At 45.1% G+C, this 13,131-nt stretch overlaps 1 protein-coding gene across 11 annotated transcripts in view; it reads left to right on the top strand.

Moving 5' to 3' along the window:
- MTMR3 (myotubularin related protein 3) overlaps window positions 1-13,131 on the top strand; it is a 74,701-nt gene that overhangs the window by 34,408 nt on the left and 27,162 nt on the right. For all 11 annotated transcript variants that reach the window (XR_007778891.1, XR_007778890.1, XM_030230784.2 and 8 more), the window contains 5 exons: window positions 1,259-1,332; window positions 1,706-1,795; window positions 3,291-3,407; window positions 8,929-9,011; window positions 11,474-11,640. Coding sequence is in view for 9 of the 11 variants with exons in the window: in XM_030230784.2 (XP_030086644.1) it covers window positions 1,330-1,332; window positions 1,706-1,795; window positions 3,291-3,407; window positions 8,929-9,011; window positions 11,474-11,640 (460 nt within the window). In the remaining 2 variants the exon portion in view is untranslated. The remainder of the gene's footprint in view (window positions 1-1,258; window positions 1,333-1,705; window positions 1,796-3,290; window positions 3,408-8,928; window positions 9,012-11,473; window positions 11,641-13,131) is intronic.

The raw sequence follows: 13,131 nt of genomic DNA, 5'->3' as shown, positions 1-13,131 counted from the left end.
ACTGGGAAGCCATTTCCGCAGTCCTGATGCTTGAGGCTCTTGTCCTGAGTCCCTGTCCAGTTCTCCCAGGATTTTATATCTATTTTTGCATTAAGTTTTAGTGAATCCATGTCAGTTGGGGCTCAGTTCTCCTCATCATTTCCCCCTTTTATGTAAATATATTTACAAACACACCTATGTGAGGATACTTGATGTGCTGCTGCTGCTCCTTTGCCCTCTGTCAATATTCCATAATACCAAGCACAGGATGTGTCCAGGGCTCCCTGCAGTGCTGGCAGCTGATGGATTGAAGTGGTTTTCTCTGTTAGCCTCAGTCCTGAGAATTTGAAATGCATTTATAATTAAAGTGAGATATGAGCTTTGGACGTGAGCTGAGAACTGGCTGCACTCTTGTGATGTATTTTCATTTGTAAGTTTTGTGTGCCACAGTCTGCAAACCCCATAAATACCTGAGTGAATCCTGGTTGAGTAGAGCAGGGAAGAACCTACCTGGATTAAAAAAGCTGAGTGTAAAATCAATCTCAAACCCAAATTGTAATTCCTGTATTCACTTCAGTCATGAAGTTCTTAACTGGGTGATTTGTGTAAACCTCAGGACTGTGTTAATATTCCCCAAAAAAAAAAATTGCAGATGATGAAAGCTTGGGGGGCTGTTGGGCAGTGGAGAGGGCAAGTCCCCAGTGGAGTGATCTGGAACTCTTGGAAATGTCAGTGCAGGAAAATGGATATTTTGGTACATCTACAGATGTCCAGAATCAGCCAGAAGTGTAAAATGAGGATTTTTATCCCAATAAGAACTCCAGTTCATGTGCCATAGTTGAAACAAGCTTGTTCCAGGAGGATCCAAGCCCTGCGTTCCACACCAGATCAGCCCCAGCAATCCCTTTGGATTTGTATCCCACAGATTTCTGATTCACCATCTGCAGGCAACCTGGGAGAAAATTCCAGGGTATCCAGAAAAATGAACATGTTTTAATTTAAATTGTATAAACACTGGTCTAATTGCTGCCTTCAGACAGGTGTTCTCCCAGCAGCACATCCAAAGGTAATTTTTCAGGATGAACAGAAGGAACCAGACACGTTTTGAAACAATTTTGGCTCTCTGGAGAGGGAGCTTCTATAGATTTCATCTTTTCATAATTACTGTTTGCTCTCAGTGTATTAACAGCTACATTCACAGTCTTTAAAAGTTAATTTGTATTTATTTGCTAAAAGAAAATGAATCTTGTTTCATCATTACACTTTCCTGATTTTCTAGATTTTAGAAAGTGAAGAGCTCAAAGTATTGCAAGTAAAGACGAGGATTCCTCCTCCTGCCCAGGGCCTGTCATGGTAAGCAAAGAGCCTTTGTGGGGCCTGTGACAGAGCAGAAGAGTTTAAAATGGGAAAAACATTAGGGAATTAATGTTTTCATGTGGGGTTGTTGAGTTTTAGGCATAGTGCTAATGCTTTTTTCCTAATGCTGCTATAAATCTTGCAGCTTTTAATGACTTTATTAATCAGGCTGTAGGAAGGAAACTGGTTGCTAATACCAAATTTGTTGTCTGAGGGCCCATGTTGGAGAGTTTAGAAACTTGAGTGAGTTGCTGCTCCTGGAATTCTCTGGACACTTCCTCCTGTGGGAGCTTTTCCTTGGCTGTGGATGTTTGGGGAAGGTGGCAGCAGGTGCCAGTGCTGCAGGTGACTGTCACACTTTGTTCCTCAGGATGAAGAGACTCAGCACAGCCTTGAATGCATCCAGGCTAATCAGATTTTTCCCAGGAAGCAGCTGATCCGAGAGGATGAGAACCTTCAGGTAATCTCCACACTGGTCCTGTTCACACTGCCTCCAGTTGGTAATGGATTCTCTGCCCTGTCCTCTAGAATTTTAATTCACAGTTAGCACAGAAACTCATTTTCTCTGTTGCTTGGACAGAGAACTTGGGCACTGTGTTGCAAAGAAATTCCTTCAATTGTCTGAAAAATATCACTGCTACCTGTGCACTAATTCCAAGGGTAGGGTTTTATTCCATAGTTTAGAGCTCTGTTGTTTTGAAAAAGCAGCGCTGAGCTGATTGAACACTGCTTTGGCATCTGGTTATTATGAAGCCAAGTCTTCTGCTGCACAAAAAGAGATCTTTTAAAATTTCTTTATTTTCCAAAGCTCATTCTGAAATCAGTTTAGTTCAAATGATTTACCATAGAATCGTGGAATAGTTTGAACTGAAAAGGACCTGAAAGCCCATCCAGTTCCACCCCTGCCACAGTCAGGGACACTTCCCACCATCCCAGGCTGCTCCCAGCCCTGCCCAGCCTGGCCTTGGGCACTGCCAGGGATCCAGGGGCAGCCACCGCTGCTCTGGGCACCCTGTGCCAGGGCCTGCCCATCCTCTCAGGGAACAATTCCTAATTCCCAATATCCCATCCATCCCTGCCCTCTGGCAGTGGAAACCATTCCCTGTGTCCTGTCCCTCCAGCCCTTGTCCCCAGTCCCTCTCCAGCTCTCCTGGAGCCCCTTCAGGCCCTGCAAGGGGCTCTGAGGTGTCCCTGGGGCCTTTTCATCTCCAGGTGAGCACCCCCACCAGACTCTCCATGTAGACACTCTTGCATCAACTGAAGAGTTGCATTGTAATACAAAGTATTTTTATTTGATTCAGGCTACTTTGGTGTAAAACCAGATCACTTTGAATTCAAGTTGGGCGTTTTCACTTTCCACCAGCTCAGCTAAACTGGGCTTAAGTCAGTGGCGATTTCCATGTGTGGTGTAATGAACTTCATAAAACAGCAGCTTCTTGTGCTTTTTCCTATTTACTGTGAGAAATAGGGAGCAAAAAGCTTTGTTTGTCCAAGCTCAGCTTTGTAGCATTTAGGGATCCAGCCTAGGCTGGTTACCTGAGCTTGCTGGGTGAATAGTGGGGAAATAGCAGGGAACATTATTCATCCTGGGTGTTTTGCCTACTTTAGGATGAATTTAATAACATTATGGAAATGCCACTCTCCATTAAGTAAGGAGTGAGAGCATAAATCAAGGGCTTTGTCAGCCTGCTTGCCAAAATGTGAGGATATTTTTCATAAAAATTCATTGCTTTCTCTGACCAGGCACTTACCACTCAGGAAAAGTAACATAAAATAAGGGATCATTTAAGAAAAAGGCTGCAATTAACCTCAGAGCCAACCTTACCTGATGTTCCTCCTTAGCAGCAATAACAGGGCTGAATTCTCAGCAGGCTTTGTCTGATTTCTTGTGCTGCAAGAGGGGCAGATTTTTGGGAAGTGGTGTCTGAAAGGAGATTTGTGCTGCCTTTGTGCAGGTGCCGTTCATTGAGCTCCACGGGGAGAGCACGGAGTACGTGGGACGAGCAGAGGATGCAATCATTGCCCTTTCCAACTACAGGCTCCACATCAAATTCAAGGAATCTGTTGTCAATGTAAGTGTTCTGATCTCAATGGGAATAACAGAATTTGGGATAAGAGTACAGCGATCCCTCCCTTTTAAGAATGAAAAGTCTTTTTCTGATGTTCAAAACAATTTCTCAGGGACAATAAATGTGTATCTAGGCACCAAAGGGTGACTCAGCAGCTCTGAAAATCAGATGTCATGAGGAAATGTCACATCCCTCAACCTTCACAGCTGGCTGTGTCAGCCACCTGTTGTCCCCAAGCTCAGTGGGGAGAAGTAGTCAGTATTCCAAGGGGCTTTTGGAGCACCTAAACCTGATTTGTGCCTTGCTTGGAGCTTCAGAAGGTGGGAGGGGGTCCAGCTGCTGAAGTTCCGTGCCAGATATTGAGTGGTTTGAGTGCTTTGTTGTAACAATGAACCTTCAGTGCATTTCTTGAGTGACTTTTATTCCTGTGTCCATTCCTTGGAATGGTTCCATCTCCAGCTCCTGTGGTAGCAGACACAGTTCAGTGGGTGTTGGCCAGTGCTGGGCAGTGCTTGGTGCTCACACAGACCAGTCTCACCAGCTGGGGACACTTCCAGGGTTCAAATCAGGAGTCCTGAGGAATGCCAGGGAATGATGGAGTTGCTTTATCAGAGAAGCCATTAGAGCATGAACTGCACTTCCTGTCCTTAGGACAATTGGGGATTTTGCTTTATAGGGATTTTCAATTCAGTATTTTTGAGAATAGCAGGAATTGATGTTTTGTCAAATTGCATTCCTTGGTTGTGTTCAGGGAAGAGTCCACAGAAGCTTGTGAATATTGCCATGTTAATTTTTCTTCCCTGACTTTCACGTGCAGTGTTCTGCCCTCTCATTCTGTGTGATATCTCATTATCATCAGCATCATTAACCAGAAATAACCAGAGTATGAGGTAGAACAGAATATAAATAATTCTTTGTAACCATATATTGCTGTCACTAATAATTTCCTATGAACTCTGCTGAAATCCAAGGCAGGGAGGGCTTTGGATGTCTTTAAAGATAAAGCATTCTTCAGTAATTAAGAACCATATTTAATTCATTAATTTTGGCAGTAGTAATTCTTTTGGTTATTGTTTACCAAAATTCTCATTCAGGTGGTGATTTTCTAACTCAAATTGTCACTGAGTAGTTTTTGATTGAGTTCATCTTGATTCTTTCCTGCTGTTTTTATGTCATCACAGCTGTTCAGCAAATACCTGTAAGAGATTCTTCATTCCTGGGCTGTGGCTTTTCCCTCTTGTTTGGTTACAATTCCCTGGCTGTGAAGATGGTGCTGTGACACCTCAGTGAGCAGCACAGAGCTCCAGATCACCTGGGCTGGGAAAGAAATCCATTCAAAGTTGTTAATGTTCCCATTGCAGCAGTTCAGAAAGGGGCTGTGTGTGGAGATCTTTCCCATGGATAATTTCCTAGATCTCACTGCTAATAGGAACACAGTGTTTCAAATGCAAAAACAAAAGGTCCCACAGACCATGCATAAATTGGGGGATTATGACATTCAGGGATGTTGACTTACATTTATCCACGGGATAAAAGTGCAGACTCAACAGAGATCTCTTGGTGCATGAGGGATGTTTGGTTCCCAGGCCCAGCTCTATTGATTCCTTAAGAAAATGTCAGACTTTGCAGCTGCTGAGTGTTTCTGTCTAATCACTTTCCTCCCTGTAAGCTAATTGCATTGATGGGAGAATGAACATTTTAGTGGAGCTTGTGGAAGCATGGATTGCATGTAATCTCTTTCCAATGGTGGATTTTGGACACAGTACCAAAGGAAAGTCATGATGGGGGGGACTTTGATGAGGAGCTGAGTTTTAGTGTGAGCTCCCCCTTGCTTGGAAAAATGGTTGGATTGGGATATTCCTCATGCCCATGGCTGTTGTGGTTCATCCCTGCTGGGGAGTGGCATATTCCTTGTCTTGTCCTCAGGCCCTGCTGCCCAAATTCTTCACACTCAGAGCACAACAATTGTGAGACAAGAGAGGGCTCAGAGGTGGCCTTCAAGAAAAATCCAAAGTGTCATCAGCTGTAATTGAAACCAAAATTTGCTTCAGACATTCCTTGTGGGTTCGATGAACCTGGGGGGGGGGATTCAGCTCCCTCCAGCCTGGAGCCCTTCAGAGCTGTCCTTGCAGCCTCTGTGCCTCCCTGTGCCACCTCCTCCCACGCTCTGGGACACCCAGCCTTGGCCCTGTGCTTGTTAAGGCCACCAGCCTGCTCCATTACCCTGACATTATTCCAGCTCTGAGCTGGGAAAACGAGGAGGAAATCCCAATTCCTGCTCCCACGGGAGGTCCTGGAGAGGTTTGGGCCCGATGGGGCACAGCAGGGTCTGTAGCAGGGTCACTGGTGCTTGCAGCAGCCTGCCTGTGACCCACTGCATCCCACTGGGAATTGTGGGCACAGATTGGGCTGTGGGGGGGGGGTTGTTTCAGCACTGAAAATGTAACTTGTGCTTTATCTAACTACAGAGCTGTAATTCTCTAAATATATCTTGTACTGCTCTTAGATAACAGACAGCTCCAGTCATCAAAATAATTTTAAAAACTCCTCAAAAATAAAAAGTTGGAGTTGTAGAATGTTGCTGTTCCTTAAAATGAGATAATTTTAAATAAGAGACAGTGGGGAGATACTGCAAGAGCAGGATGCTCCTGTACTCCCCATAATGGGATGTAATTTGCCTCAGATAACAATGCATGTTTATTCTTATAAAAGAAGAAGTGATTGCTTTCCCTGCCTGGTTTCCATGCCATTATTGGAGGGAAATGCCTGCAGATAGAATTGATGGCTCTTCCAGGAACGGGCTCTGGGTGTCGGACTGGCACAGCCTGAAGGATGAGCAGTGGGAAGGGAAGGTTATCAGGGAGGGAGGCAATGACAGGAGATAATTCCACAGAGCTTTGCTGGGGAAAGAATAATGGCCAGGAAGGAGATTGAAAACACAAGAGGACCACAGGACAGATTTTTATGACTGGGAAGGAAAATTAAAAAGATTAATGGGGAGGTTGTCCTGAAGAAAAAGCTGCAGATTGTGAGGGAATCACAGGTGGGCTGGTGGAGGGAAATGGATGGCTGGGGAGCAGAGGGCACAGGGAAAGGGCAGCGAACAAGGAGTGACTTTGGAAAAAGGAAATTAAAAATAATGCAGTAGGAGAAGAATTAGTTTGTCATTTGAGTGCAGACAGAAGGAGGAGGAGCCACAAGCAGAATGCCGGGAGGAGGGAAAAGGTGGAGGACTGCTTAAATGAAGATGGACATGAGAAAAAACAGAATGAAACTGAGCTTGGGGAATAAAAAGATAACAGACAAAGCAGCACTGGACTCAAAAAGCAAGTCTGGAATCTTGACTCAGCTGGGAAAGATGCTTTACTTTCTGTGTTGGTGCCATTTAACTCAGTGGTAGATTTAAATAAGTTTTTTTTTTAGAACCATTGAAGTTGGAAAAGCCCTCCCAGGCTATCAAGTCCATCCTGTGCCCAATGCCCACCTTGTCCCCTGCCCAGAGCACTGAGTGCCACATCCAGTCCTTCCTTGGGCATCTCCAGGGATGGGCACTCCAAACCTCCCTGGGTAGCCCCTGCCAAGGCCTGAGCACCCTTTCCATGGGTAAATTCCTCCTGGGATTATGAGTAGGTCTGTGTGGGGCTGTCCAGTCATGAAGACAGGCTGGAAGATTCTCCAGTCTGAGCTCCATTCCTGTCCATTGATCAGACAAAACTCTGACAAGTTACCTGCCTGGCAGCCTGGGGTCAGGCAGGAGGAGGCTTGGAAGGAATGAGCAGGTGAAATGCAGGGATCAGCTGTGGAACAGAGCACTTGCTGTGGTCTGTGCTGCACTCCAGTCCTGCTGCTTTGGTGGAGTCAGCCACAATCAGGCTGAGCTTAGGGAGGGCACAGAGGGGCTCTCACAGGAGGGATTCCTCATTTCCTACCCCCTTCCTGTCACTGCTCTGTCACAGATCTCAACCAGTGACAGTGCTGAAAACACAGACAGAAATTCAACCTCCAGCTTTATTTAAAATCCAGATTTGAAAACACAAACTGCTGGGCTGTGGAGTCAGATTCCCTCTTGCCAAGCCCTGTCCCTGGGTTTTCTGTCATTTAATGTCCAGTTATAGCAGAAGGAGCAGAGTAACTGTCCTGTCCCAGCCTTGCTGGGCACAGCAGGGGAGGGTGGTGGCTCCAGGGCTGCCTCTGCTCTGGTCTGACATGGGCATGGGAAAGGCTGAGCATTAAAAAACCCCTGCCTGTTGTAGCTGGGGGCTGTGAGCTCTGGGCAGAGATTTGAGAACGCTCTGGCTCTGTCTGGGGTGCTGCCCTGAGCTGTGCCTGCCTTCCCAGAGCCAGCAGAGCTCTCACCCCTCTCCTGGGCTCAGCATCTGCCCTGAGCTCGCTCCAGGCATCTCCCTGCTCGGGGGAGGTTTTCCCTTAGTTTGTATTTTTGAGATATCTCTTTTCCTTGCCTGCTGGTTTTAGTTGATTTCCTTTTTTTCATTCCACCTAAATGAGATACATTTTGAGCTTTGTGGTGCCTGAGAAGATGCTGTCTTGATTCCTTACCCTGAAGCTTTGATTGAAGGTGACCTTCAAGGGCTTGCCCAAGCATGTGGAGAAGCCCTGGCTCTTCCAGCCACATCTTGTAGGTCCCAAGCCAGACCTTAAACTGCTGGATCTTAGTCCTGTGATGGCAAAAATCAGAGTATTGGAATGTTACTAAAGGATAGCAGAGGTTTTATTGCCTTGTGCAATGCCCATATAATCTGCTAAACAATTCAAACAGCTTTGTGCTTCACATTAATTCCAGGTACTAGCTAAATTTAGACAGTTATTTATGACTTCTGTTCATTTAAGGCAATAATGAACATTTACCCATCTCGGGTAAAGTTTCAAAAGTAGTACTGAAAATTAACATTTTCATCTTGTGGCTTTTCTCATCTTTAAAGATACTTGCATATGTTGCCTGACCAGCTTGCTGCTGGTTAAACATGCCAGGAAACAGAAGTGTCTATAACTGCACTTTAGCTGGGAGAGATTCAGCATTATCACTCTAAATTTGGCTGCTTCCATTACAAGTGTTGATCTAAACAGGCCAAAGGGTTTTTCCCTGAGGAGGAAATATTGGATATTGCCATAGAAAAACATCCAGACTGCAGCAATCTGTTAAGGAGATCTTGCTTAGCAGTTCTTTTTGAACACCATCAGCTAAAAATATATTAAGATTCCTAAATATAGACCTATAAGAGGGAAAACTGCTTCCATGAGAGAGGAGTTGGAGTTTCTGCTGCCTTTCCTGAAGCCTTCTCAGGTGCTCCCATGGGATCCCTTAAGGCTTTTGGACCCCACAGGGCTGGAGCTGGAGTATGAATACCTGGTACCAAACCTCAGAACTGCTGATGTAATTCCTTGTGGATTCATTTGTTTTCCTCTCTTCAGACTCCATGTAGCCTGCAATAAATCCTTGTGAGATATGCAAAGAAATTGCAGTTAGTGCTGCAGAAATGCAATAATCTGGTGTGTTTAATTGCAGGTTCCATTGCAGCTCATTGAGAGTGTGGAGTGCCGGGATATATTCCAGCTTCATTTGACTTGCAAGGACTGCAAGGTTATCAGGTAGGAGAGGCTCAGTGTTAAAGGGGGGGAATTTACTTTCCATGTGCCATGGGCAGCTGGGATGGTTCAAGGAAATGGGGTTTCTTACTTGATTTCCCTCAAAAGTTTTTTATTTTGTCTGATTTTTATACAAGGAGGGCTGTGTGTCTCATTGTTGTGATTCAGGACAACAGCAAACCTCGCTCTGAGCCCACATGGCTGATCTTGGTTTTGTTCTGAAATTAATTTCAGTCTCACTGTGTTGTCCCTGCTTTGCAATCAATTAGAATGCATTGCTTCTATATATTATAGTTATATCAATATTTCCATATCAATAGGTACAGAAGCAGATAAAGCCACTGATACACACATTGCAAACGAGTTTTATCAAGATTTGGGGTTTGAGGCTTCATCCACCCTGCATTCTCAACATCTCTGAGAGTACACTCACTGTCCTTGAGGCATGGTAGCCTCCTGGAAAAGGAAATGAGGGAATAAGGGAAGAGAAAGTGAAGGAAGGTGGTAAATCCAGGTGTGCAGGCAGCAGTAACTCCTGGCTGTCCTTGCCCAGGCTCCAGGGCTCTCTGAGCTGCCCAGCCTGAGCTGCTCCTCACTGGGTTTTTTTTTTAAACTTTTCTGCTGCAGAAATTAATTTTGATCTATGAACTTTAATTAAGAAGAAAGGAACATTTATTTTTGATTAAATGTTTGCTTGCTGTACCTTTTGTGTAATGAAAGGAGCCCCAGCCATCTCCTAGCACTCAGAATGTTTAACAGGTCAGCTGCTTCCTGAAAGGCTGTTTTTTCACCAGGACTGATTTTACTTTAGAGGTAATATTTAGTTTAATTTGAATTCAATGTTTAACTTCCTCTTCACTTGTAGCTCTTGACATTTAAGAAAGTCACCCTTCTTCCCTACATTAATTTGTTTTCCCCTTCAATTGTTGAATGAATACAAATTATTTGTATTTTTGCCATCCTTATCAATTTTCTCTCAAAACTGCATCTCCACGACTGAGGGCTTGGTGATGGTTGGGAGATGGTGAAGTTTGGGACAGAACTTAGAATATATTCTTGTTCTTTTTTATGAGCAGACTTTGTATTTTGAGAATAGAATTCAAGTGGAGGTAATACTTGTTATTTACACCACTAACTTCAAAAGAATTTAGAAGGAATTTAGGGTGAGATGTATCTTGTCTGAGTGTGGATGTTTAATAGAGAATTATCCTGTCTCAGTGAGTAGTCTGGGCTTGCTTTACAGTCAGTGATGGGAAATAAATAAACACCTCAGGCTGCAGTTCTTCACAGCTCCTGGGAGATGTTGGACATGGCTTTTCCCTTCCACGTTGTGGCTCTGAGCTATTTGCAGGTAGGGGAGATAAATCTGCCCCGAGGGAATGCAGATGCCATCATTAACCAGGACTGAGCAGAATGGAAATACTTGGGCAATATTTAATAACTATAAAATCTTAAAGAAAAACATCAGGGCAAAATAAATCACTGGTTTATTTCTACCCTTTTACTCTAAAGAGTCCAGGAAAAGAAAAGCTAATGTAATTTTAATGCACTGCTTTGAAGATTGGTTTCTCCTGTGCAGGGAATATTCTCTCTGCTTGTTGTTAGTCTGTAACATTGGGCAAAGCTCAGTCAGTGCTTCCCAGCAAAGCCAGAAAGAGAAGGGTTTTAAAAGGATCTTAAAACCCATCTCATTCCACCAAGGGCACCGTGTCCCACCATCCCAGGCTGCTCCCAGCCCTGCCCAGCCTGGCCTTGGGCACTGCCTGGGATCCAGGGGCAGCCACAGCTGCTCTGGGCACCCTGTGCCAGGGCCTGCCCACCCTCCCAAGGGAACAATTCCTAATTCCCAATATCCCATCCATCCCTGCCCTCTGGCAGTGGAAACCATTCCCTGTCTCTTGTCCCTCCATCCCTTGTCCCCAGTCCCTCTGCAGCTCTCCTGGAGCCCCTTTAGGCCCTGCAAGGGGCTCTGAGCTCTCCCTGGAGCCTTCTCTTCTCCAGATGAGCACCCCCAGCTCTCCCAGCCTGTTCCTGTTTACAGGACTGTGGTTATAGTTCTGTTATGTAGATTATAATGTGTGGGGTAGTTTTCTGAGTTTCCCCCTGATCCAGCAGTCAGAAGGGGCTGTAACACATTCCTGTCTTTGACCTGAATGATCTTTGCTTGGTTTTATAGGTAACACATGGAGAAATGTCCCCCTTACTCCTGGCAGGGCACACCCTGGTTATTCCCAGTCACAGAATATTGCTGCTCAGTCAATCCTGATTCCTTAAGTGTTTCTTTACTCATTCCACAGGTTTCACTTTACTTCCCATTAGAGTGCACATGGAAGCAGAACTAAGTTGTCAATAAGGTCTTTATCCTCACTTTGTGCTCTCACAGAGCTTTTCATGCTCAGCCTGTCACCTTCTAGAGTGGCTTCTCCTACTGAAAGTCACCTGTGGGATGTTTGTCTCTGGGCCAGGTGTCAGTTTTCCACCTTTGAGCAGTGTCAGGACTGGCTGAAGAGGCTGAACAATGCCATTCGCCCCCCGTCCAAGATAGAGGACCTGTTCTCCTTCGCCTACCACGCCTGGTGCATGGAGGTTTATGCCAGTGAGAAGGAGCAGCATGGGGACTTGTGTCGGCCAGGTATGTGGGAACAGCCTTGGGATCACCAGAGCAGCACCTGAAATCCCCAGGGAATTACTGGGGTGGGTTTGATTCAGTCAGTCAGGTGTGGAGCCAACAGCATTTCGCTCACCACAGCAGCAGATTTCAGTCTAAACCATTCTGGGTTGGTTGCCACAATTTTTGTCTGGAGCACTGATCTCCAAGATGGATGTTGGGGAGGAGAAGGGAGCCCCTGAGCTACTCCTGGGATCATTCATAGCCACAGGCAGTGATCTTTTTCTGTGGAATACCATCGTTGCTGCAGGGGTTTTGAAGCCCACAAGTAAATAAAAGCTCAAGCTTGGCATGCTGGTGGTTGTAGCACTTGGTTGAGTATAAGAAATCTGATTGCAGGCACTCTGTGATCTCCTGTCAGTCACAATTCACTGCCTCAGGGAAGTGTCCCAGTTACCAGGCTGAGAGATGTTCCTGGGATTCTGTCCTTGCTGCTGAAGGTGCTCTGGAGCCTGGCACAGACTCTTGTGTCTGCAATGTCTGGGGAGGAACAAGGATCACTCAGGGGCAGGAGGGGCTCCCTGGCCCTGTTCCTCTTCACACACTTCATTAGCAGCTTCTGGAAAATGCAAAATCTCCTCAGAGCAGAGTTTCACACCCAGGGCTTTTCCCTCTTTACTAAATTTGGGAAATGGGAGCTGGCAGACTGTGGAAGTCTTGCTGAGTCTCCCTCTTCCTCTCTCTGCTGAAACAGAGAGACTTTAGCCTGATGCTAGGTTAGGATAATCATGGAATCATGGAATGGTTTGGATTGGAAGGGACCTTAAAGTCCATCGCATTCCACCCTCTGCCATGGACAGGGACATCTTCCACTAGACCAGGTTGTTCCAAGTCCAGCCTGGCCTTGGACATTTCCTGGGACAAGAAGCAACATTTACCATTTTATTAATTTCTATTGATCAATTTTTTTTCTTACAGCTTTGTCTATCATTTTCTTTAATGTAACTTTATCTCCCTGTAGCTGCCTGTGGCTGGGGGTAGATGTTGTCCTTCAAAGAGCTGAATTATAGCTGAAGTAAATCAGTGTGAATGTGGCTGAAGAAGTCAATCCAAAGACATTGTCATTTCTCTTCTGTGTCCAAGGAGCCCATTATTTGGTAGATATAGAAAAAAGTACTAAAGTGCTTCAAAATCCATCCAAGTGTCAACAGAACACATTTTCTGGGAAAAATATGTTAGCAGTGTCTATAGTAGAGATCCAGGCTGTGGCTCACAGGGTCAGCTTTAATAGGAAGCACAAGCCCACAAAATACCCAGCTTGCATTCCCTGGGATATTGAGAGTGGGTTGGGATGCTTCTAAACATTATCAATGTTGGCTCAAAGTGCCTCTTAACATCCCAGCAATTCAGGAGAAATGCACAAAATATTAAGGTTGGGGTTTTGTTTCCAGGAGAAGAACTTGTGGCTGCACAGTAGCTAAAAATTAAGAGGGAAAAATCAAACAGAATATATGA

The sequence above is a fragment of the Serinus canaria genome, chromosome 15 (assembly GCF_022539315.1).
Source record: "Serinus canaria isolate serCan28SL12 chromosome 15, serCan2020, whole genome shotgun sequence".
Classification (NCBI taxonomy): Eukaryota; Metazoa; Chordata; class Aves; order Passeriformes; family Fringillidae; genus Serinus; species Serinus canaria.
This window is presented reverse-complemented; position numbering and strand designations above follow the sequence as displayed.